The sequence below is a fragment of the Stigmatopora nigra genome, chromosome 8, assembly GCF_051989575.1.
Source record: "Stigmatopora nigra isolate UIUO_SnigA chromosome 8, RoL_Snig_1.1, whole genome shotgun sequence".
In the NCBI taxonomy this organism is placed as follows: Eukaryota; Metazoa; Chordata; class Actinopteri; order Syngnathiformes; family Syngnathidae; genus Stigmatopora; species Stigmatopora nigra.
In genome coordinates, this window is record NC_135515.1 from 8,654,903 (window position 1) to 8,678,128 (window position 23,226).

Genomic DNA, 23,226 nt, shown 5'->3' on the forward strand with positions numbered 1-23,226 from the left:
TGCTTTTATTGTCATTATACAAGTATAATGAGATTTAAAGCTTTCACCACAGTGCACAAATAATAGCAGACAACCATTCACACTCACACTCATACCTAGGGGAAATTTAGAGTGTTCAATCAGCCTACCATGCATGTCTTTGGGATGTGGGAGGAAAACGGAGCACCCAGAGAAAACCCACACAGGCATCGGGAGAAATGCAAACTTCACACATTTAGACTGAGCTGGATTTGAACCCAGATGCCCCTACTGTGAGGCTGCCGCACTAACCACGCAGCCACCGAGACAACCAAGTTATTATTAATTCTCTTTTTTCGTGTGTCATTGACGTCATTTCAAATCTATTTTGTGAAATTCACAGACAAATTTGAATCCACTTTAACCTTTACATGAAATTGATATGAATTATTTATTGACTCACATTGAAGCTCATGTCAAGCCTCCAATTAAAAAGAACCATTCAAATAAAAATCTCTCCAATGAGGAAAAACAAGCATGTTGAATCTTCAAGGGAGTCATTATGAAATTATGGTTTTACATATTACAATTTTAGTTTCCCCATGTCTTGTTTGGGGAAATAATCCACCCATTGAAAATTGTCCATCAGTCCCACAGAGTTTCAGTAGATCTTGTAGTACAGACCTTCCATCCTGGTGTGAATGAATCCAATGGGTATCCCATCACTGAATCACTTTCCGGGGGGAGTCTTATGCTACCAGGAGCCCATCATTCCGCTTCTTTTATCATTCAGTGCAAAGCATAGAGCAAGAGGAGAACGGTGCAGACGCCGATCACAGTGCCGAGGATGAGGGAGTCCCGCCTCTTCCGGAGGTTAATTCGCTGGATGAGACTGTTAATGGCTGGGAAACGATCTTGAAAAGTCAATGATTAAGGACAATACACAATAATCCAAATGAGTTGCAAAGCATTGAAATGTTTTCCATCCACTGTTCAACTACAACTACATTAATAAAAAAAATCAGGCCTGAATTAGAATAGAAAGTCTTTTGCAGTTTACTTGATCTGAAAATAAGGTTTTGCGATTATTTTTGAAATGTATTTTACTTTTTTTTTTTGTATTAATGTAAACCACATCCTCTGCATCCTATCCATCTCAGGCCCACTCAAAAGTATGTCTTGTTTATATAATAAACATAAAGTATAAAAAATTTAGATAAAGATTTGAGGGCCCTCTCAAGAACAAGTGCAATTGGTGGCTGACTAGACACAAGTGTGGTTAATCCTGCTCTCAAACCATCCAAGGAATTGACTGTGTTGAGGAATTGTTTTGTAACTGACAGCTTATAAAAGCCACCATGCTGGCTTTAAATATATTAAAGCAATTACATTTACAACGTGTCGCATAGAAGAGTTGAGTTATAATGAAAGTTTTCTCAAAGGAATGCAATGAAATTGAGTAGTAATAAGAAAAGTTTTCTCAACGGACTGCAATGAAATTCTAATGACAAAAGAGGATAATGAGAGAAATTAATCAATTTTTTCATAAACATTTTCTTGGCTTTTATATAGGAACAATCTATGGATAGAAACTGAAACCTTTAAGCTTCAAACATGGTGGAAGTAGGAAGGATACTGGCCAGCGTGTTGACTCGGCTCTGTATGGATTTCAGCATGCCCCTTTGGGATGTCATATTCTCCTTGGTTGCCATGGCAATGCTAAAAACAAGGGAAAACAATACAGAAAATAGCAAATTAAAAAGGAGATAAACACAATAGTGCTCACAGTGCAAACAAAACAAAAGTGCGCCACAAATATTGTTAATTTCCCTTAAAGTCTATTCAACATTAAGCACCATAGGACCATAAGAGAGAGATCCACCTCTATGAAGTAGCCTGAGAATTCTTTACTTTTGTGGTAGGCAAAAAAAATGTCGCACCAAAAGAGCTGTGCCATGTGAGGCCATGGGGGTGGAAGCTGCTGCGGAGACAAAAAAAAGTCCTCCAAGCAATGTGAAGGAGGAGATCAAGTTCTCCTCAGTCAGGTGCAAATACTTGCTGACTTCATCAACTTCCTACAGTCTCTTCTTCTTTCAGTGCGGACGACCGCAGGGAAATCAGAGCTGATTTTTTTTTTCTTCTCCCCCCCCTCTACACATTTTATACAGTCAGTCACCGACCGGGTGCAGTTTGATACCGAAGGATGTCGATAAAACAATCCATAAAAAAATCGTGTGGTTAGATTCGTCTTGATACTAAGTCCCATTAGTTTGTGAGCTGTTACTAAAATGGAGTTTCAACTCATTTTGCCTGGAAAGGATAACAGGATTTGGAGTTAACAAGGTGGAAGTTACTACGATATGTATATGGTACTAATCTGTTACAATGGCCTGTGCATAAATTTGAGGGAATTTGGATGTAGTCAGTATTATTAGAAAATATTGGCAGATAGTTCAAATGAAGTGAACCAAAATGAAATGAGCATGAGATAATACAGTGGTACCTCTACTTACGAAATTAATTGGTTCTGAAGTGGTTTCGTATCTTAGTAAAGAGACATTTTACGTGTAAAAGGCCTAATCCGTTCCAAGGCCCCAATACTACCAAGTAAACATTTTAAAAAGGATCAAAGTACAGCAACAATTGACAAAATATACAAACGCGCATGTAAACACATTACTTAAAATTAATTTAAAAGAACGTAACTTTCTTGGAGGCCCTTGATGAATAATAAAGAATAAAGTAACTTTAAGTACACTCGAAAAACCCTCATAACACCGTGGTAGAATTAAAAGCACACAAGAAAAAACAAGCTAATGGGACGCCAACAGGGTTTTGGGAGAGAAGTGGGAAAACACTATATCATACCAATTTTCTAAATAAAATGCAGTAAGTGTATTCACGTTTGGATTTTGCGTTGTTTCATATATTGTGGTAGCACCGTACTCCCATGAAAACAGTATCGTTTAGTCATTTTAATCTAGCATCCACATCCAGAGATGATATCAGACATTAACATAGTTAACGTGAATATGACCAGGGGGGGGGGGGGGGGGGGGGGGGGGGCTTATATTGATTGCAGTGACAAAGGCTATTCATCAAGATGCTGGGTCTGTCTGTCAGTCCCAGAGGAGCCATTGTTGACCAGATCCAATTTTTGTATAATTTTGGCAGGCCTGAGGGGAAGGCAAAAGGAGCGGGGACAGAAGAGGAATTACGATACCCCGATAAAAACCACAGTATATGGGAGCTATTTATTGCAAGAAAGTGAAGGTGCAATCCATTATAGGGCTGGGCATTGACCAGCATTCAGAATGTGGATTCTACCATGAATGTGGACAATGAGCGTCCAGAGTTTGATTTGATTTGAATCCAGTAAAATAATAATAATAATTGTTTGGTCAAATTGACATGTTGGTCCTCTGATTTATGGCTGAAGAAATTATATTTAAGCTTGATGTTTATTGGACAAAAAAGCCGAAGGGAGTAAAAGTAAATCATTCTGGCATTTTAAAAGCTTGTCACAACCATTAGGTTAAGTAATGATGATTTTGTTTGGTAGCAACTTTAGCAACATGATACAGGGAATGTTTAGGTACCAGAAATATAGGCTAAAATGTTGCTAAGAGTGAGATTTCAGAATTTGTTAAATAAATCACTGAATAATTTTAAAAATAAATTAGATTTTGTCCAATCTACCTGAAGAAAAGGAGTTCATTTCCTAATGGTAATGCAGTTCAAGCTGCTTACCTTATTGTGTCATCCATCAGTCGGTCAGAACTACACATGGAAGAAAGACATAAATGTGTTAGTTATCAACATTTCTTTTTTTAATTGAAGAGAAGAATTTCAATTTGCAGTAAAATATTGAATGTTTTGGACTTTTAAGAAATAGTATTAATGGTGAGGATGAGAATGAGGTCTGCACTATTTAAAAACTTGGCTCATTCTGAGTAGAAATTACACACGAGTATTTCCCAACAAGCCTGTTAAAAAGAGTGTTCTCAGTTATTAGTTAAACAGGTCAACAGTTAAATTCATTTTCTAAGTATTTGATGGTCTTTTTGATTGTAATTTGGCAGTCAACTCGAGTTTTTGTATCACACACCAACGAGTGAAAGTAAAATCCTTTTATGCGAACCCCATAATTTGATGAAACGGAATCTTGAGAGGCAAAGTCGGGGCTGACAGCCAATTTATGCTCAAATGCAATAATGTGTCATTGGTTTTTGTATAATGAAGAGACCAAGTAAATGAAGATGTACAAAAGTCACCTAGCAGCTAAGGTACCCACTCTTCCTTTTTTAAAGCAGCTTTACTGATGCTTATAAATGTGCTCCATTAACCAATGGGAGCTTTGCGTTGGCATATCACAATTTAAATGGTGTCGACACTAACTCTAGCCCTGCTTTGGTCGAAATTTTTTGTTTCAATGTACGATATTTATTACAGAACCTAAGGCAGAGAACTTGCAAAGTAATGAATAATGTGGGTCTGCTGAAAGGAAACAATTACTTTAGAGAAGAAAAGCAGTCAGCAAATCTTGCCCTCTTAGCAGACCCGAGAATGCATCAGCTTAAGTGACCTGTGATGACCGACCGGCTTTAATTAATGGTCAGTTCTGGATTTCAAGATAATTTTTCCCTCAATCACATGATCAAAGCTAAATAATTCAGAATGAGAATATTAGTACTTTAAGGTGAAATAAGAGACTATGGGGGAGTTCTCAATTGTGAGTCAGTATATATGAAATTGTGCATTTAAACATTAAGTCCAGAATTAATGTTTTCCAAGAAGACTGCACTTCTAGTATGAAACATTGATTTTGTAGTGCTTCTTTGTGGAGCATTGATGGTTACATTCATTGCACAGCATAATTTTGAGTTATGGAAGGTCAATTTTTAATAAATTGACAGGTCCTCAGGTGCAAACTTACTTTCTTAGATGTTCATGTTCCTTCAGAAACAGCTCTGTTCTTCTGTTGTTCACCCCAGATCCACTTTTATACATTCTAAAAGGGGGCAAAACACACAGCTCAAAATATGGACAAAAAACTTTAAACTGTTTTTCTTGTTCAAGCGAATGAAAAAAAAGTACCCATTGACGCTTAGCCATAGTGATCAAAAGAAAAATTGTAGGTTGACAGTGGCACTAGTGAAAATATTTTTTCCTTGCCATAGGGTGATGGTTATATTATGAAAGAAGGTGGCATGTGAATTCTTCGACACTTATTCAAACTCTGACTTTGTAAAAAAAAAAAAAAAAAAAACTTTTAAGGAGGATCCCCAATGTGTCACTCAAATAGGCAATAGTGCTTAGTCATGTTAAATAAATTTAAATGTATTAACAATTACACATTAACCTAAATTGAGCCAAAATGGCAGAAGTTGCTTGATCTAACTTTCATTGTCCAGAAGTCAGTACACTTAAAAGATTTGCAGAATCAATATTGAACTATTGGGAAATATATTACAATAACAACATGCACCAATACCACATCTTATCCTTGAACCACTTTCACATTAAAAGCCTTCTTGTGGTCTACCAGCAGGAAGGCTTTAAGTGACGCAGCAGTGAGAGGAAATGTCCAACCACATTGTCAGTCTTGAAACAATAACGGCATAATTCCCAATAGGAAACTCCAAAAAAGTCATGCATGGTTTATAAAATCCACTTCTTTACCAACCAGGACATTATTACTGCAAATTTCCATATTTACACATCATTATGCATATCTACACAACACCCGTTAACTAATGATACCATGCTTTACATGCTGTGCAGGCTCTTGTTTTGACCTCTTTAATAAAACTGTAGAAAACATAAGCAAGTGAATTATGTGCACATTTAATAGCAGTAAACTCATGTAATGAAAAAGAGGCCTCAGTTTCCCCCCTCCCCGGATTGCGTTGTATAAAAGCTGCATCACACACCCATTTCGATAAATCTATCCATTTATCAGCAGCTGTCATTAGTTTCTGGTCATTTAACGGAGCCCCACCCTTACGCAGCAAAAGAGGCGAGGAAATAGTATGAGGGGGTGGCGCAATAAGATGTAAACAGACAATGGAAGGGAGGGGATTGCACCCATTTGTTTCCCAGTCTTCCACCCAAAGGCGATGAATAGAAATGTTGTGGTGATGCACCCAAAGTAGAATGCAGGTATGAAGCAAATGCTTTTTGAAAAGGGCAATAATACTGTGATTTGTTGCTAGTGACATTAAAAGCAGGAGCAGTTTGCCTCGGTTTGATTTTGCTGACATGTACTCAATGAATGCCTGCACAAACATTGATTTTTGTGCTAAGAATCTAGCAATGTTGTGCAAATGACTGATGTGTTGTTCACATCAATGAAACGATGGTTATTTTCTAATCGTTCGTGTCAGGATCGAAAAGGTAAGAGTGTCTTGAGGATTTGTATTGCCCCCTGTCTGTCAAAATAATAGCTGCAGATAATGTGTCCAAACAATGTTTATAAGACTAGTATGTTTACATATAAAATAATAATTCAGACAATTTTACAGCTAGAAATTGGCCATATGTATATTGAATTTGCCACAAAAGTTCAGGGCCTTTGAGTCATTATATTTTCTGTGTTTAAACATTTTATCCATTATGATAGTTCTAAGAAATATTGTATATTTAGATTCTTTAGGATGACAATATCATGACATAACTGCCTGTTGGATTGTGATGAAAAGCTGGTGAGTAGGAGCTCATCAAGGGACATTTATCAGGATTGTGAAACATATCAGTCCTATCATATGGAAAATTATGCACACAATCAAAATGATATACCAAGTTATATTAACACAACAGTGGAAATTAAAAACTAAACCGTGATATCAAAATGCTGGGTTTTCTGCACTCTTGCGTCATTGAATGACTAAGCAGTAATTGCTTTTACCTGAGAAATGATATGGCTTACTCGTTAGCGGCCCCCCACTACATTAGTCATCAATAATTAAAACGGCTAATTAACAACAATATTTCTACTGTGGACCTTCTAGTCACCTGCTGCACTAATTCTAAAACTGTCTTGCTGTCCTATGTAGGTGATACATTAAAATTTAAATTCTTGTGTGAATTGACAATCAATAAAGATGATTTCAATCCGACACAGACTATAAACAAAAAGTGTAATAACGTGTGGTCGAAACTGTAAAAGAACTTGGAATTATTTCTGCATTAGGCTTACACAGACAGGTATGAGGCAGCTACAGGATGTCTGCATTACTCAATAGATAGAGGCAATCGATAGGAATCCTGCAGTGTTCACCGTATGCTTGTGTCCGCAAGATCGATAAGCCATTATAAAGCAAATGACATGAGTCATGCTCTGATGGAGGGTTTCAACGCACTCACTAACAGCTAACCCAATCAGAGGGCAGGATGCAGCTTTTTCAGGCCAATTTGTCTTGCAGGAGCAGGCAAAGTGGAGGTCAAGGTTCAATTATCGCACACTGGCAAATCACTGAGTAAATGGCACCATCTAGTAGTCAAATGAGCATTTTCCTCACACTCGACTGCAATATAAATAGGCCTGAAATTAAGTTCATCTTTTTTCTAAAAACCAGATTGCAAATGAGTGCCCAGGATAATAAAATTATCAACATTGGTTTAATGAAGCTACAAAACGAGGTTCTTTCCATAGATCACATTACTATATATCTTTCCATTAGTAGCACATGGTTAGTAAAACCTTTATAGTATAGTTGACTTACTCAATGTCCTTTCTGACGGATCCTAATAGGTCTTCACGCTCTCGTATGGCTAAGAAGTTTCCTTTGGTTTTGTGGAATTCATGTGTATAATCCTGGGAATTTAAGAATTAATATAAAGATGAGAAGACAAAAAACAATCATTAAAACATGTATGTGTGTTTATGTATATGGGGGCTAATTAGGTAGAATGGAATGACTTGGCAAACCTGTAGGATGTCTCGGTGCCTCTGGAGGGTGTGCATGAGTGCGGCATTCAAAGATGCTGTGCCCGGAGAATTGGTGTATTCCGCCATCTTGTCGTTTACTAAAGTCAGCTGACAAAGTCATAGAAAAAGAAGAATTTAAAAACATGGGCAAAATTTGATTTGTGTAGTTGTAGAAGTCCAGTTTTACAATACAGATCCCAACATGTGACAAATGCTTGTCGATTTTATTGTTTGGGAGAAATGTATATCATTATTATAAGATTTTGTTTGTCATAATAATAGTACTGTTTTGTTTGCGGTGCAAACATAAATAACAGATAAATTAAACACTACAATTGTCTTTTTAGTATTGGAATATTGTCCATATTTTCCATAGTGTATTTAAAATATATATATGGATCGCATATTTGCAATTGAGTCAATTTTTGGATTACCATGATAATTTTTGATTGTCAATGAATTTACCTTGGCCAGCAGCTGCTCAATCTCTACAGACATGGTGTCAAACATCCTGTCCTGCGTGGAGTTGTTTAGCAACGGTGTCGTGTCAGACCTAAAGAAAAGAACAACATACACAAAACAATTTAAAATAAATAGATGATATAATTCTGGTGAAACCATTTCAAAGTGTCCTTTGACAAAATTATGAAGTGGCATGGAAACAAGTTCATTTTTTTCCATGCATAAAACATTGGGTGCTTGGGTAAGCAATTTAAATATAATATATAAAAATCGACTGGCACAGCAATATTTTAAGAGAAACAAAATATATTGCACTAACAAAAGAAAAAATATATAGGTGTAAATTTACACACCCCAATGGAGGGCATCAATATTCAGTAGACTTTCCTTTTGCCAAAACTAAAAATCAATTAGACATTTCTGATGACTTCCAATGAGTTTCTAGATTAATGGTATTTTAGACAATTCCTATTTACGGAACATCTCAATTTTAGGTAGATTTGCTAATTACGGACAATTAACCACTTGCAGCAGATCATCCCCTTAATTTTCAACAATGACAACTAGGATATATATTCTGAGCAATGTTGTGGATCGTTGTATAATTGAATAATCATCAATCTGTGTCTCCAATTAACTAGTGCTAATAAATGATAGGTATTTCAAATCAACAAAAATGACAAGAGGGTGCAAATATTCCACCTGTGGAATTTTGATTTGACAAATCTTGCTGATCCTGGTTCTAATTTTGAAATGTTCCACTGTCCATCAAGTATTCATATTTCAAAATAAACTTGTTGATCCAAACAGCCAAATATTTCTAAATGAAAGCAATAAAAACTGTCAAGAGAGACTAAACTTTTTCTTATGTAGCAAATTGTGACACAAGTGTTAGTGGTGTTGGCAGAAATAGGTCAACACATGGTTATTAATTAAAATGAACAGATTATTTACACAGCACATCTGAGATAAGACTCAAAGCCACTGTCACTCAAGGACAATACACAAAGTACTGTTGCAGTAGGTTACAGATGTGCACAATTGTGATCATCCAGTACCACTTCATGCATCATAATGATTGGAGCCCACCAACAGAAGAACAGCATCATTTTCATCTTACGTGTCTCCTCGCCGTGCATCTCTTGAGGTATTGTAGCTGGTACATAGTTTACTGAAGGAGACCAACTTCAAGTCCAGTTCATTCTCCAACTGCCTGGCCTGTTTTCGTAGATCTAAAACACACAATGCATAAGAAATGGGGAAAAATCATTTTCAAAGTCAACATTATTTAACCACAGATGGTAAAAGGAACAGTTGCCCACAACGACTCAGGGAAGTATGTGCACTAATACATCCGAAATACAAGCATCTTTGTACGACGTGACAACCCAAATAACAAATCTGTTGACACGATGACGTGAAGTTACTTATGCAGCGTTTGGTTAGCTTGCTCGTGGACGGCCAGCATATAAAATAAAAGCGCGACACGTTGGAACACAGACGCAAAAGCAAAGAGGAATAGGTTATTAGAACATCGATGATAAGATGTAAGGCTTTTAACGATCAGATTTTAATAATTACCTTCCCAATAGTTGCTGTTTCCCATTCCTGCCATCTTTGTTTTGTGTGAAACGTCACCAACTTCCGGGATTGGTCACCAACGGAGGATGAACATCACGGTTCTAATATATTGTGGCGTCCTCTTTTGGACATTTTTAGTACTGCACACATCAATGTACCACTTCTATACCTGTATTTTACAATATACTTAATGGGAGAATATTAGATTGTCCTACTTTCTATTATACGCAAATTAACAAGGATGTATTATTTGTTGTGAATGTACATTATATGAAATCAATTGCCTTGTATATGCATACTGCATGTAGACAAGATGGTAATATTTATTTGTATTCAAAGAATGAAAAAATTACACAAACTTGACTTAAAATATTAGCCATCATATTGTCTGGAGCCTTGGTGTCCTGTGCTACTTTTTGCAGTTACTATAGACGTGATAAATGTTAGCCATTTTTAATATTCTTTTATTCTGTTTTCCAAAAAACTATTAAGTCATTCACTGCGTGATTGGACGCTCCGCATATCTGTCTCTATTTAAGAGATTGCCTGCTTTGTACCCCAGTACTGAACTAAAATATTCATCAAAAGACCACTCAACGATTTGGATGCTCCCTTATTGCAATGGTAAAAGAATAAAAGTATCCTAAATGCAATACTGTTATTAGACAGTCATTATTGTGATTCTTTTCCATTAAGCATTGTCCCATTGGTCAAAGAATTACATGAATTACACCACTTTTTGCAGACATGGGCAAACATTTACATTCAATTTTATATAAAATGTTGAAAACAATCCATGAGTCTTCAATTCCAAATCCACACACACACACATTCAAACATGGAAACAAAATGTGTAGAATTAACGGAACAGTTGCAAATAGGAAATTAAAACCGTTTATAGGAAAATAAATGTGGGCGGTAAGGAGACACACCTCAAAGAGCAGATTCTGGTGTGGAATTAATAACAAAAAATGGCATGGAATTAGCATTACAACCCCAATAGCCATTTAGCAGTGGTGTTTTAATTCAGACACTCCAGTTTTCATTCACCAATAATACAATAACAAATGGGATTATTTAGTTTCTTTTCCATTCAAAAATCAGTCTTTGAAGTTTTAGATGTACAACCCATTTCCAAACAATCCTCTATATAGGCCCATTCTTCCCAAAAGAAAAAGTACATTAAAAATAAAATATACATTCAAGATTTGTTAAAAGATTTGGTTGTTCTTTGAACATATGACACAATTACTTTCACCCTCCAAGATACAAGAGTGGCAACATGGTTAACCAAACTGGGACGATTCTTGACACTTATGGGACATTCCCACATTGCCGAAAACACAATTGCTTACCATATGAATAGTGCAACAAGGGAACAGCGATGCCTTTTTCTTTTAAATCCCTCTTTCTACCGCCTGAGAATAGGATGGATGGAAAAAAAAACTCAAAATGCATTCTACTTCCTACATTGCAGCTCCAGAGAAGCAAGGCACATAATTGAACGTGCCCTCCTAGTTTGCTCAAGGACACATTTATGTGTGGCAGAAAAAGAATATTCTGCCTCACCCTAAAACCTGCGTAGGATTTACATTGCATGATGAGAAGAGAAATTATTGGTTAGACATGTCATGGTGGTCAGACAAAGTTGCTGCAGTCAATTTTCAGAAGTGGGACAGATAAGATCAGTCTTATCTAGAGATAGCACAAAAAGTGCCACAGCATTTTTTTGAGACTAATAATGCAGCACCTGAAAAGTGTTTTGACTTGGTGCATTTGTGAAGAGGAAGATGAAACTAAAGTTCAAAGAGCCCACACTCTTGCTGTCTCAGGCTTTATCTTGCAGGGGAACAATCCAAAATATAGCTAAAGTGCTTTTAGATTTTGTTGGCATATAACGTATCCTCGTCACTTTCACTTTCGTCCTGGAACTCGTGAGAAAGGAGAGACTTCTTGGAACCCATCGACGTTAGTCGGATCTCGTCGTCGTACTCGTCTCTGTGCTGCCGCAGTCGATGAAAACCGTCTTTTTGCCGATTGGACTTGGCGGCGCATACGCACCAGATGATGCAAGCTGTCACCACCAATGCTGTCATGGTGGCGGCTACAGAAAGAGAACACATGCAGGTGGACATGAATATCAAATTTGTTGATGGGGAAAAAATTATGGAGGGTTTTTTGTGAGTGTTTTTTACTATTAAAATACAATATAAAGTCTAAACTAAGGCACTTGTGCAACCTTTGTACTGATTTTGCATCTTTGGAACATTAAAGGACATAATATATTATATTTTCTTGGATTATAAAGACAATTGTTATCTAATATGGTGAATTTGTCAATTTCAAACCTGTGTCTTGCAAGTAAAAATATAAACTAAAAATATGTTTTAAAAAATACACATTGCTGTTGGCCTACAACAGGGGTGTCAAACTACTTCCACATAAACCAAGAGGAATTGTTTTCTGCTGAATCATCAGCACCTGACTGGTGTCAACTCATTAGACCTACAGGTGAGCTGATAGGTGAAAAGGCATCCTTTTCATTGGTTGGAATTAAAACCAACCCCCAATTGGCTATTAATGGAATTGTTTTGACACCAGCAGTATACAAAGATCTGAATAATTATGATGCCTCAATCAAGTGAATTGAAAAACATTTACTTCCTTAAGGGACTTCCAAGCATTTCCCATTTACTTTTTGTTGACTAGTGCTCTCTAAATATACTGTCCTTTTGTGCTGATAAACCAAAAGCTCATTTCAATATGACATTACCTGCACTGGCCACCACAAATTCTCTCGGTAGACCAAATATGCTGTGGTCCATGTCAAACTCAATGATGATGGATCTTGCTGCTTCATAGGAGGACACCACTACCTGAATTGGGGGCAAAAAAAGTCATATTTTAAAACATTATTTGCTTGTGCTCATCCAGTATATGGAAATATATTAATAATCTTTCAAAGTGACACGTGATACCAAACCATATTAAAAAAAAATCGAGACAGATACTACACTGCTTCATTAGAGAGCCACCCCTACAGGTGTGACTACTCATCATAATCTGCAACAGGTTGCCTTAAAAGGTCTCAAACTGGGGTTGAGCTCATTTAAAATATACAAGTATTTAACATTTTACTTTGGCATGTGCATGAAATACAAAGTTAATTGTAGCCATAGCATTTTCTCTGGTCAAACATATATCAAGTGTGGTTAAAAAATAATTGTTAAATCTAACTATACTGAGTGTATTGAGGGATTCTTGATTCAATGATGCCGTCTGAAAATGCACTTCAAATGATGCTTCTAAAACAGTAAGTGCACCTCTTGATTTTAAATTATCTTTTTTTTTGTTAACAAACCCTATCCATTGAGGTTTGTATTGTTTCAAATTGCAGGGATGATGCATATGAGATGAGTTCCTATGGCTTAAGGCGCCACATTAGATGTCCAAAGAAATACGGGCAAACGACAAAGGAAAGGAATTACATGTTGGCACCAAAAAACAATTTGGATTGGTGGAATGAGCATAAAGAAATGGCGTATGAGCAACGACGGCTGGACGACAGGTACAAAAGAAATGTTGCAGTTCTTCCAGACCTCCAGGAGACATTGGACGATAAAGCGGAAAATGACGCTTGCCCCAAGAGTGACGTGACGCACGAGTCCGAACCAGAATCGGGACTAATAATGATCCACGGCTTCACGGTATCTGAATACATAAACATGTACCATTTATTAGTGGATCCACTGCTACTGAGCCCTTCCGGGAAACCCAAAGCCTATAGTTTGGAGCTGGGTCGCACCATCAAAGAACATCTGTTTATAGAGCTGGCTTACCCAATGCTTGAAATTTTGGAGTCACAAGAAACTGTGAATGTGGTAGAACGATTTTGTTTACTCCGTACGACGCCCAACATAGATGTGGATTATCATGGAAATGTTTCATAATAAAGCAAGAAGTGCTTCAATGTCTACAAAATATTCAAGACATTTGTTGCTTGAAATGTTATATAAATTTAGCTAAAAATGGGTGCATCGCACATTTTGAATCATTTAATAACTAGTATCCAAATATGTGGACATCAAATTATAGGTCATGTAGGACACTATCAACCTTCACCATGGGATGGCCGACCTGATTTAAAATGTCATGTCGCGTATATTGACGCAAGGTTCTAGAACACAAGGTATCAAAGTGGCGGCCCGGGGGCCAAATTTGGCCCATCGCATCATTTTGTGCGGCCCGAGAAAGTAAATCATGAGTGCTGACTTTCTGTTTTAGGATCAAATTAAAATGAAGACTATAGATGTACATTAAATTTCCTTATTTTCCAACTTTTAAAAATTATAGGAACTATCTACTTTTACAATTTAAATTCAGGCATGAAGTAGTTCTAAGTCATTTGCTAATATATATATATATTTATACTAGGGCCATTAGAGTATTCATTTTAAGCACAGTCATATTGAGCAAGCGAGTATACCTCCTGACGTTGTTGCTGGTAGCCATCAGCAACCGCTTCAATCATGTGGTTGCCAGGAGCCAGCAGCGCATGGAAGTGACCACCTTCTCCTGTCAAAACTTTCACCCCACCATTCAGGACGATGATGGCACCAACAATAGGCTTCCCACTCTTATCTCTCACCATTCCTCGCAACCCTTTATGAGCCTGGAAGTGTTAAAGATCCATGGACAAAAAGGGTAAGGCAAAGCGCTACTTGAAAGACCTGGTTGGAAAACGAATTGAAAGAGCATACCTCCACCAACATTCTTAGAAGAGGCTTCTTGTTTTCTGCCCAGAGTGTGGCAAGCTGTTCCATTGGAGGAAAGAGACAACATCCAGTATATACCGTGATTTCTGGACATTGGCCAAAGTCCATGCTGAAGTCCTGGATGACAAATGAAGGCATGTTAGTTAAGTTGATCTTAGGTTTCTAGGTATGTAAATGACAAGAACACCCACCTTCATACTCCCCATGTGACTTTGTCTCTCAGCTGCCCTCATAACTCCATCTGGAATGTTGCTTGCTGAATGAAAGAAAAAAGAATTTTACAATTCCTGTGATTTTTTTTGTTTGCACTGATCTTATTCTAGTGAATCAAATTGATCCTCTTTTTGCATTTTCTTTTTCTACCGTGAATATGTATGTAAACACACCAAGCTGTGACCAACAGAACACTAAACATTGTAATGATTTAAATATATAAAATATTTATACCCTGCCCATTATTTCCACATGATGAGTTGCCATGGTGCATCTTGGGATGATTTTTGGCATAAACGCTGGCCAAGTACTTGAGAGTGCCTTCATTCTCCACTGTAAAATAAATAAATACATCCAAATTAGTGCTATTCATTTATGCTGAGAAATCCAAAGCTCTGAGTCAATATCTTTTAACCAAGTATGAGCCATGCAGTTAAGTCTTTCTCTTTTTAGCTTGTCAATGCAATCTAGGAGTCACTGCAGTAAGGAAAACAGTTAAACAGTACCTGACTGAACAGGTTTGTCATAGGGATAAGTAGCCACAAGAGATCCGCTTTCAAGGGCCACAGACAGTGTGTAGCTTTTATCTAAAACCATGTCCATCATTGCTCTGGTCTCTGGCTGTGGATCCACTACATGCTGGGATGTATTTCCTGAAAAGAGTATCATACACGGGACAATGAATGAGAATATTATGCATGCACATGTCATTTTTTTCAGTCAAAGTAGGCCACACAGCTGACCAAAAAAGTCTGTATCCAGATCTTTGCCATGAGCATTGGGGAATCCCCGGGTAGAGGTGCACTGCTTCTCCACTGCTTGTTCCCTTCCATCTGGATTGATCAATGGCACAATTACAATTGTTGTTTCATTGATGAGCTAGAGGAGACAAACAGAACCAGGATTGTTCAATTATTAAAAGGAGACTTTAATGTTTTACATCTGTTAACAGCCCCACAACAACTAATGTTCAACAAAGAGGAATGGAATTCCTGGATGAAAAGGAAATGCTGTATTTTGTTTAAAGATTGTCTAATTATTGGTGTGGTGTCATCATTATTCTTTTTAATTCCTATGTTTGCTTTTGTTTTAGCCTTATTTGTATTTTCAGGTCTGTAGCCAATTGAGGTTTGAATAAACAAGGTTTATGAAAATGAAAATTATTTTGTGGTCAACACAAAGGACATTTTGACAAAAAGCTGTGTTTTGCCTCCAACAGATGTACATTACATATGAACATGGCAAAAACTCACCTTTGTAATGACTGGGTTTTTGTTATAGTTGTGACACAACAAGGCAGCAAAATTGAGAAGCAGCTCAGTTCCCACAGGTGCATTACCATGGATCCCTGCCACATAGCGCACCTTTGGCTCAGAGGGACCAGCCGCTCCAGGGTTGTTGGATATTTCCAGTGCCCAAATAGTTCGAAATTCAACACTATGGCCCAAACTTGGGGACAGAGAAGCATATCTTAACAATATATCACATTAACATGAATCCCATAGTAGTTATGAGACAGTAAGGCTGCTTACCTTTGCAAGGATGTAATTTTTGTATAGTTGTGGCTAAGTCCTTGGAGGAACGCAGACAGGTCCTTGTAACCTCTAAATCTGAAACTGTTCTCTGTGTTTGTGCTCTGGACCAGTTCCTCTAATGCTTGACCCAAAGACAGATCCTTAATTATGCTCTCGAAGCCCACCTCAGGCAACTTATGGCTTGGCTGGGGTCCAGGTAATGGCTGCTCATGAGGTTCTGAGTCAAGCCTGGTCAATCGGAAATCAACCACTTCCACTCCATTCTTGGACACGGTGGCATAGGTTTTCACAGATTGATATCTTTAGAGGACAAACAAAACTTTAAGTGCCCATATGAAAAATTCACCCATTGAATTGACCATCAAATCTTACCCATGGGCAGAGGCAGTGATAGAATAAGTCCCCTGGACTAGCAGCCTCCAGTAGTCACCAGTGAGCGCTGTGGTGATATTTTTGTCAATGTCCTCCACCTGAATGGTGGCATTGGGTATTCCCATACCATTTCTACTGTCAGAGACTGTTCCTTTAATTCCACGGTGAACCTTTCATACACAAGGGAGGAACTCAGTATTGTAATGAAAAAGAAAATATCAGAGGGCAATTTGATTTGCATGTTACCTGATGGATAAACTCAAGCAAAGATCGCCGATTTTGTTCCCAATACTTGGGCAGGTCCTTGGCCCAAGGGTACTTCACACAACCCAACTCAATAGTCACCTCAAAACAGTTGGTGTTAATGTAATTCCAGTCTTGCATGCCCCCTGGGAATGGTTTTTGAATGTATACATGAATATATCATAATCAACAGTTAACTCTATTGCTGTTGATTAACATTGTGGTCCTTATTAAGCCATACTTTTGTATATATCTCCTGTATTTGAGTTTTACAATGACTTTATGCTTGTACTTCAACTCACCAGCAACATTGTACCAGCTGGCCCCATTGGTGATGCCATCTGCAAAGTACTCTTCAGGGTACAGTCTGGCACAAGGGTGTCCATTGTGCATCTGAAGGTTTTCCTACAAGTGTGTCAGAACACACACACACACACACACACAAACACAAAACTGTGTTATTCCAAGTCCTTTTCATTTCAGTTATAAGATGAAAACCACAAGAAGTAAAGTCCAATTCACCTCTGAGTAGGCTCGGGCCACTTGCTGAAAAACTTGGTCATCAGGAGCCTTGCTGTAATGAGTTTTCATCTCTTTGTCGTCATCAAAAGGGTAGTTGACCACCAAAGACCCTAATTTCACATGGATAGAAAAAAAATACAATTGGTATAGGAACATAAATAAAAATGGCATGTACGTGGAAAATGAGAACTGCGGTGCTTTTATAGTAAGATGTCATTATTAGCCCATGCCTCCATGGAGATTGGCTGATAGGACGAACGGAATGCTTTTAAGCCAGTTCATCACAGCAATAGTCTCTGGCTGCCTGGGATCTTTAATGGTGCCAAACTGGTCTGGGAAATTGCGATTCAGGTCCAAATTGTTGCTGTTGTTGCGCCCTTTGTAGCCTCTCTCATCACCTGTGTGTAGACAATTGCAAGTGGAGATTTATTCAAACAAGCAAGGATTAGCAAGGCAAAAAAATGTATATGTCCTGAACTTTCTATTTGAAACCAACCAACATCAAATAATATAGTTTATCCTAAATGGGAGCAAAATGTCCAGAATTCAAACAAATGCTGATGTGCAAAAAATGTCACCACTGAGTGATGCCATTTTTTTTATAGCTAAATAATTTCACCTATATTTTGGGAAAACCTACCGGTTTAATGCAAGAAAGTTCTGAATCAGTTTGAATTCCAAACACAATAACACATTATATGACCTTACTCATAATGTTATGTTTTGAAAAGATTTTTTTCTACATCTTTGCATTGGATTTCATGAAACTGTGAATGTGTACTGAACATTACGCCGTGCTTCTTACCTTCACGGGCTGCTTCATAGCCATCAGGGTTCATTGAAGGCATAATGTGAATACGTGTGCTGTTGACCAACGCTGTGACTTCCCGGTCAGTGCCGTAGTTAAGGCAGAGGTACTCAATGAGGTTGAGCAATAGTTCCCGTCCAACCACTTCATTGCCATGCATGTTGCCCACATATTTAAATTCGGGCTCACCTGGGAACCAATAAGAGAAAGTGAGGCCAGATTAAAATTCTTAAAAACTTGTAATGATAGCTAACAAAAAAAGCTATTGGTATACCGTGTTCATGAACTGTGGGGTTGTCTGAGATAACCATCACATAGAGCTCCCTGCCTTCTACAGAACGGCCAATAGAGTAAAGATGAGCAATCGATGGGAAGTCTTCGCTGTACTTGCGTAAGAATGTCTCCATGTCAGAATAATTGTGATGACGAAATTCCTGTGGTTGAATGGGCTGCGGTTCAGGTGGTGGCGCAGTGGGTGTTCTTTTGCTTTCTGACAAGGTTACTACCCGAGGCTGGGTGGAGGGATGAGTGTCGGCATTTGAAGAGATGGTAATATCAGTGGTTGATAGCGTAGAGGGTGTGGTCATTGTGACTCTTTCTGAGAAGGTTGACTTAATGGAAACTGGTTCTAAGGCAAAATTAAGTTCAGTGGCATTCCCATCGACGACTTGTACGCTGTTGTGTGTCACTGGTATGTAGCTGTGAAACAATGACAAAAAAAAAAACATTAATGATGAAAAAGTGTTATAACTGATTAAACTATTTAGCTCATTTTTAAGATTCATGTGTATTAAAGGTAATGTCAAAATGCTTCTCACAAATACATGATATAGTAACAGTTTAACCCTGGAGCATTACATTCCATTTATAAGAGTGGAGAATTGAATTTAGTTGTCAAGACGATATTTTCTTTAGAGTCGTAACTACAGTTGTTTTTCAGCAAGTACGCATTGACAACATTATTTTGTTTTACTTACCCTGTAGCCATAGCAGTGATGTTGTAGGTTCCTGGCAGCAAAAGTCTGTAGTAATCGCCATATGTTCCAGTGGTCATATTGTGAAGAATACCCTCGACCACTATGTCGGCATTGGTAATGGCGGAACCGCTGACCAGATCTTTTACATATCCACGGACACCTATATGAATCTGGATAAAGACACTCATATTAAATGTGGCTTAACATCATTAAAGGTTTCATTTGGACTAAAGTCAAGGTTCTCAATAGCCATATTACACCTTGTTTTAGTCGATTAATGTTAAGATTGGTTATAATTGATATATTTTTTACTAAAGGTTGACATGTAGTACACTCAGCCTTACTCAGCCTCACCTTTTCAATGTAAGCCAGGAGAGACTCTCGGTTAAGGTCCCATTCCTTGTGGAGTTCAGAAGCGGGGGGATATTTGCAGCAGCTAAGCTCAATGGTGATTTCAAGACAGTTTGCATGAAGGTAGTTGTAGTCCTGCATCCCTCCTGCATAACATATCAAATACTAAACAGTGAAGGTCTTTGAATTAAAACAGTAGCAAAATAACTTCACAAAAGACAACAACACAAGGAAGACTTGACACAAGTGGGGCAGACAAATGAACCTGAACCACTATCTATTAGGCCAAAAGTTGAAATTGCATGGCGTATGTATCCAGTATATCTAAGGTAAACACTTCCCCGTCTAATGGATGACCATGACTGTCTTTATCTTGAATTGTTATTGACAGGGATGTTTTTTTTTTCCTTGTACAGGATCCAGAGTCACACCCTGGACTATGTCAATGACGCAAAGGTTATATTATAGGTTGATAGTGAGCTGCATTGTTGTGTAAATTAAACACTGTACAACAAGCAGAATCTGAGAATAACAAAAATTCCTCTCAATGAATAAATGTGAAATAGAATAATAATGTTTTACTGTTTATTTCTTTATTACTTGGTTAACTAACCACTAACTTGTTTTTTATGAAACAATAAATCCAGGCACACCTTGGACTTCAATTCACATGTATTTTTAGACAATATATACAAGACTAATAATTTTCAAACAAGGATAGATAGTTAAATGTGCTCAATTATAATAAAACGTCAGAAAAATACTTTCATCACAATATGAAAAGATGAGTAATGCTGCCTTTGGAATTTTTAGAAGTAGTTTGGGAGTTGACCTGTAGTAAAAATGAATGAGATAATAACCTGCAAACTTGTTAGGACTGAAAATAATTATTGTGTGTGCAGGGAGTTAATCACTTAACTACCATATTTGCTTGCAACTCAAAGCCAAGCTAATATTTAGCAATCAGGCTGACCCTCTCACACTACTATCATACTCATGATGTTCTTAAAGGGTAAAAACATTTTGAAATGCCATTGATATTGAACTACAAACAATAGAGCAATGTCATGTCTAGCAGTTTTATCCTAACCTTGCGCATGCTCTTCTAACAAAAAAAAAAGTAGGCAACTGAAATTTCTTTTCAGGTGATGTCAATATATTTATTTCTTGTATCAAATATTTCTTAATAGAATCCTAATACTATATATCACTATTAAATAGTGTAAGAAAATCTATCTGATGTTGGAAACAAAACAATGATTTTTTTTCTTTGAAACCATCAAAGAATGTATTACATATAGAAAAATTGTTTGAGTAATAATAGTAAATCATTACTTAAGTGAGAGTATACACCTGTCAATGTTCTGCTTTGGATTAGTGAGCAACCCAGTTTGCATTTATAGAAAAAAAAACAAATTTGTTGGTTAGATAAGACATAAGCAAACCAAGTATTATGTGAGATTTAAAGCAATGTTATCACAGCGACATTTTTTACAATATAGACAAACTAGCCTGGTTTTATATGTGTACCCTTTAAAGTGTGTACTAAATATTGCTCTTTTTTTACATAGCATTGTTGCAGAAGCAAGATAGAAAAAAAATCTACACGTAGCTCTTCCGTAACATGCATCACTTGTTCCTCTTACACTCACAAAGCTCGTGGGGGGTGCTGAAGCTGACTGCAGACACAAAACTAGTGGCACCCTAAATTAGTTGCCAGCCATTTGCAGGGCAACTCACGTTGCATTATGAAACGTAATCATGTTTACAATTAAAATAGTTAGGCCATCCTACCTGTCACATCATACCAATGTGCCCCATTCGTGATTCCATCTTTAAAGGTCTCTTGTGGAGTATCAGGACAATTGGGCTTGCCAGTCTTCATCACCGGGTGGTTCTTGGCATAAACCAGGGCCAAACTGCGAAAAAGACTGTCGTCCGCTGATCGGCTATAATGATCTTGTTTCTCATGAGAGGCTGAGTCATCAAACGGGTAGCTGGCAACCACAGTTCCACCGTGCAGGTTAGCAGACAGAACAAACCTAGAGTGAAAAAAAAGTTACGCTATAACAGTTCCTTCAAAGGACTGAAATGTCACATCTTTCTGTAAAAAACAATGGACTTCTCAAATTAGAGACTATACATCTGAACTTATGCACCTCATGTAAAGAAAAGGATGGGGAATCGGGAAAATATCATGAAAAATGTTATGGACTGGCCCGCTGGAGGAGTGGATAGCGCGTCGGGCTCACAGCTCTTGGATCCTGGGTTCGAATCCAGGTCAGTCTACCTGTGTGGATTTTGCATGTTTTCCCTGGCGTGGGTTTTCTCCGGGTACTCCGATTTCCTCCCACTTTACACAAGCATGCATGGTAGCTGATTGGACATTCTAAATTGGCCCTAGGTATGAGTGTGAATCGTTGTCCGTCTCCTTGTGCCTTGTGTGATTGGCTGGGATAGGCTCCAGCACCCCCACGACCCTTGTGGGATAAAGCGGTTGAGCAAATGAATGAAGGGCAAGCAATTTGCATCAACTATAGATAACATCAAGCAAATGTGCGAGTTTGTGTGGTACACTCACTGTTTGTCAAGCATCCATCTAATCACAGCCATGACTTCAGGAACATTATCAGGATCTGTAGGTACTTTCATCCCAAATTGGTCAGGAAAGCTCCTGTTCAGGTCCTTGTTTTTGGCATTGTTTCGCCCCCCTCGATGCCCACGACACACCCCTTCTTTGGACATCTCGAATCCATCAGGATTCATACTGGGCATGATGTATATGTCAGTGGTGTTTACCAATGCAGATATCCTGGGATCATTCTCATAGTTAGTCAGCAAGTTTTCCACAAGATAGACCAGAATCTGCCTGGAGACGGTCTCGTCGCCGTGCATGTTGCCGATATATTTGAACCTGGGTTTTCCGGGTGTTTCTATATGGGGGTCCTTGGTGATCCTCATCACCCAGAGCTCCCTGCCCTGGACGGATTGTCCAATGCTTGACAGCTTTGCTATGTGAGGGTATTTCTCAGCATAAGCCTGCAATCGCACCGTTAGATCGGCATAATTGTAGTATTTATCGTAGTTTTCTACCGTTTCGACAATCGGGGCGCTTCGTGTCCGGGGTTGCCGATCGTCTGCACCGCTGAGGTGAAACGCAAGAAAGACAAAAGAAAGGAAAAGTGACACCCGTAGTTTCCCAGTCGTAGATTCCGGTTTCCTTCTGTACGCCATTTGGGTATTCCTACTTCTGCAGCATTGGGACGAACGCGATGGAGAAAATGATGTTTAAGTTATGTTTAGCTAGTCTACAGTGGCCGTGTTTTCTTTCCCAGCTGCTATCTACTTAGACCACCAACTTCCGTTTCACAATAACAAAAAAAGCACGGTTTGGGGAAGTGTTTTTCTTAGGTGATCCGGATACGTTCGTCAGTAGATATCATAAATATACAGAGCTAGATGAGAAAAATCGTACTGAGCGGAATGATCAAGGGGGCCC

General features: G+C 38.0%; 2 protein-coding genes across 3 annotated transcripts; both read right to left on the reverse strand.

The window, feature by feature from the left end:
• Positions 1–377: 377 nt before the first annotated feature.
• Positions 378–10,023, reverse strand: gosr1 (golgi SNAP receptor complex member 1). Of its 2 annotated transcripts, XM_077722043.1 has the most exons (9): positions 9,932–10,023; positions 9,471–9,582; positions 8,354–8,441; positions 7,889–7,996; positions 7,683–7,774; positions 4,895–4,969; positions 3,709–3,738; positions 1,595–1,677; positions 378–872 (listed from the first exon to the last, which is right to left on the reverse strand). In XM_077722043.1, the coding sequence occupies exons 1-9, from the start codon at positions 9,963–9,965 to the stop codon at positions 748–750; spliced, it is 747 nt and encodes a 248-aa protein (XP_077578169.1). In that variant the 5' UTR covers positions 9,966–10,023; the 3' UTR covers positions 378–747. The 2 variants fall into 2 exon arrangements, with proteins under 2 accessions (XP_077578169.1, XP_077578170.1); XM_077722044.1 differs by lacking the exons at positions 9,471–9,582; positions 9,932–10,023 and adding an exon at positions 8,704–8,820.
• Positions 10,024–10,667: 644 nt separating this feature from the next.
• Positions 10,668–23,151, reverse strand: cpda (carboxypeptidase D, a). The gene is made up of 21 exons (XM_077722045.1): positions 22,309–23,151; positions 21,522–21,769; positions 19,731–19,873; positions 19,377–19,546; positions 18,674–19,098; positions 18,397–18,588; positions 17,822–17,989; positions 17,592–17,701; positions 17,372–17,474; positions 17,073–17,215; positions 16,827–16,996; positions 16,452–16,754; positions 16,173–16,368; positions 15,663–15,798; positions 15,426–15,572; positions 15,154–15,252; positions 14,898–14,962; positions 14,692–14,823; positions 14,418–14,603; positions 12,705–12,807; positions 10,668–12,035 (listed from the first exon to the last, which is right to left on the reverse strand). Exons 1-21 carry the CDS (start codon positions 22,959–22,961, stop codon positions 11,809–11,811), a joined length of 4,119 nt encoding a protein of 1,372 aa, XP_077578171.1. The 5' UTR covers positions 22,962–23,151; the 3' UTR covers positions 10,668–11,808.
• Between the last annotated feature and the right edge of the window lie 75 nt (positions 23,152–23,226).

Bases quoted from the DNA above. Each gene is read 5' to 3' on its own strand.
- gosr1 (XM_077722043.1), bottom strand. From the start codon at position 9,965: ATGGCAGGAATGGGAAACAGCAACTATTGGGAAG. The intron at 4,970-7,682 runs GTAAGTCAACTA...GCCCCCTTTTAG, and splicing joins TCCGTCAGAAAGGACATTGA to AATGTATAAAAGTGGATCTG. The intron at 1,678-3,708 runs GTAAGCAGCTTG...CCTTGTTTTTAG, and splicing joins CTGATGGATGACACAATAAG to CATTGCCATGGCAACCAAGG.
- cpda (XM_077722045.1), bottom strand. From the start codon at position 22,961: ATGGCGTACAGAAGGAAACCGGAATCTACGACTGGGAAACTACGGGTG. The intron at 17,990-18,396 runs GTAAGAAGCACG...GTCTACACACAG, and splicing joins CTATGAAGCAGCCCGTGAAG to GTGATGAGAGAGGCTACAAA. The intron at 17,216-17,371 runs GTGAGTTGAAGT...AACCATTCCCAG, and splicing joins CAGCTGGTACAATGTTGCTG to GGGGCATGCAAGACTGGAAT.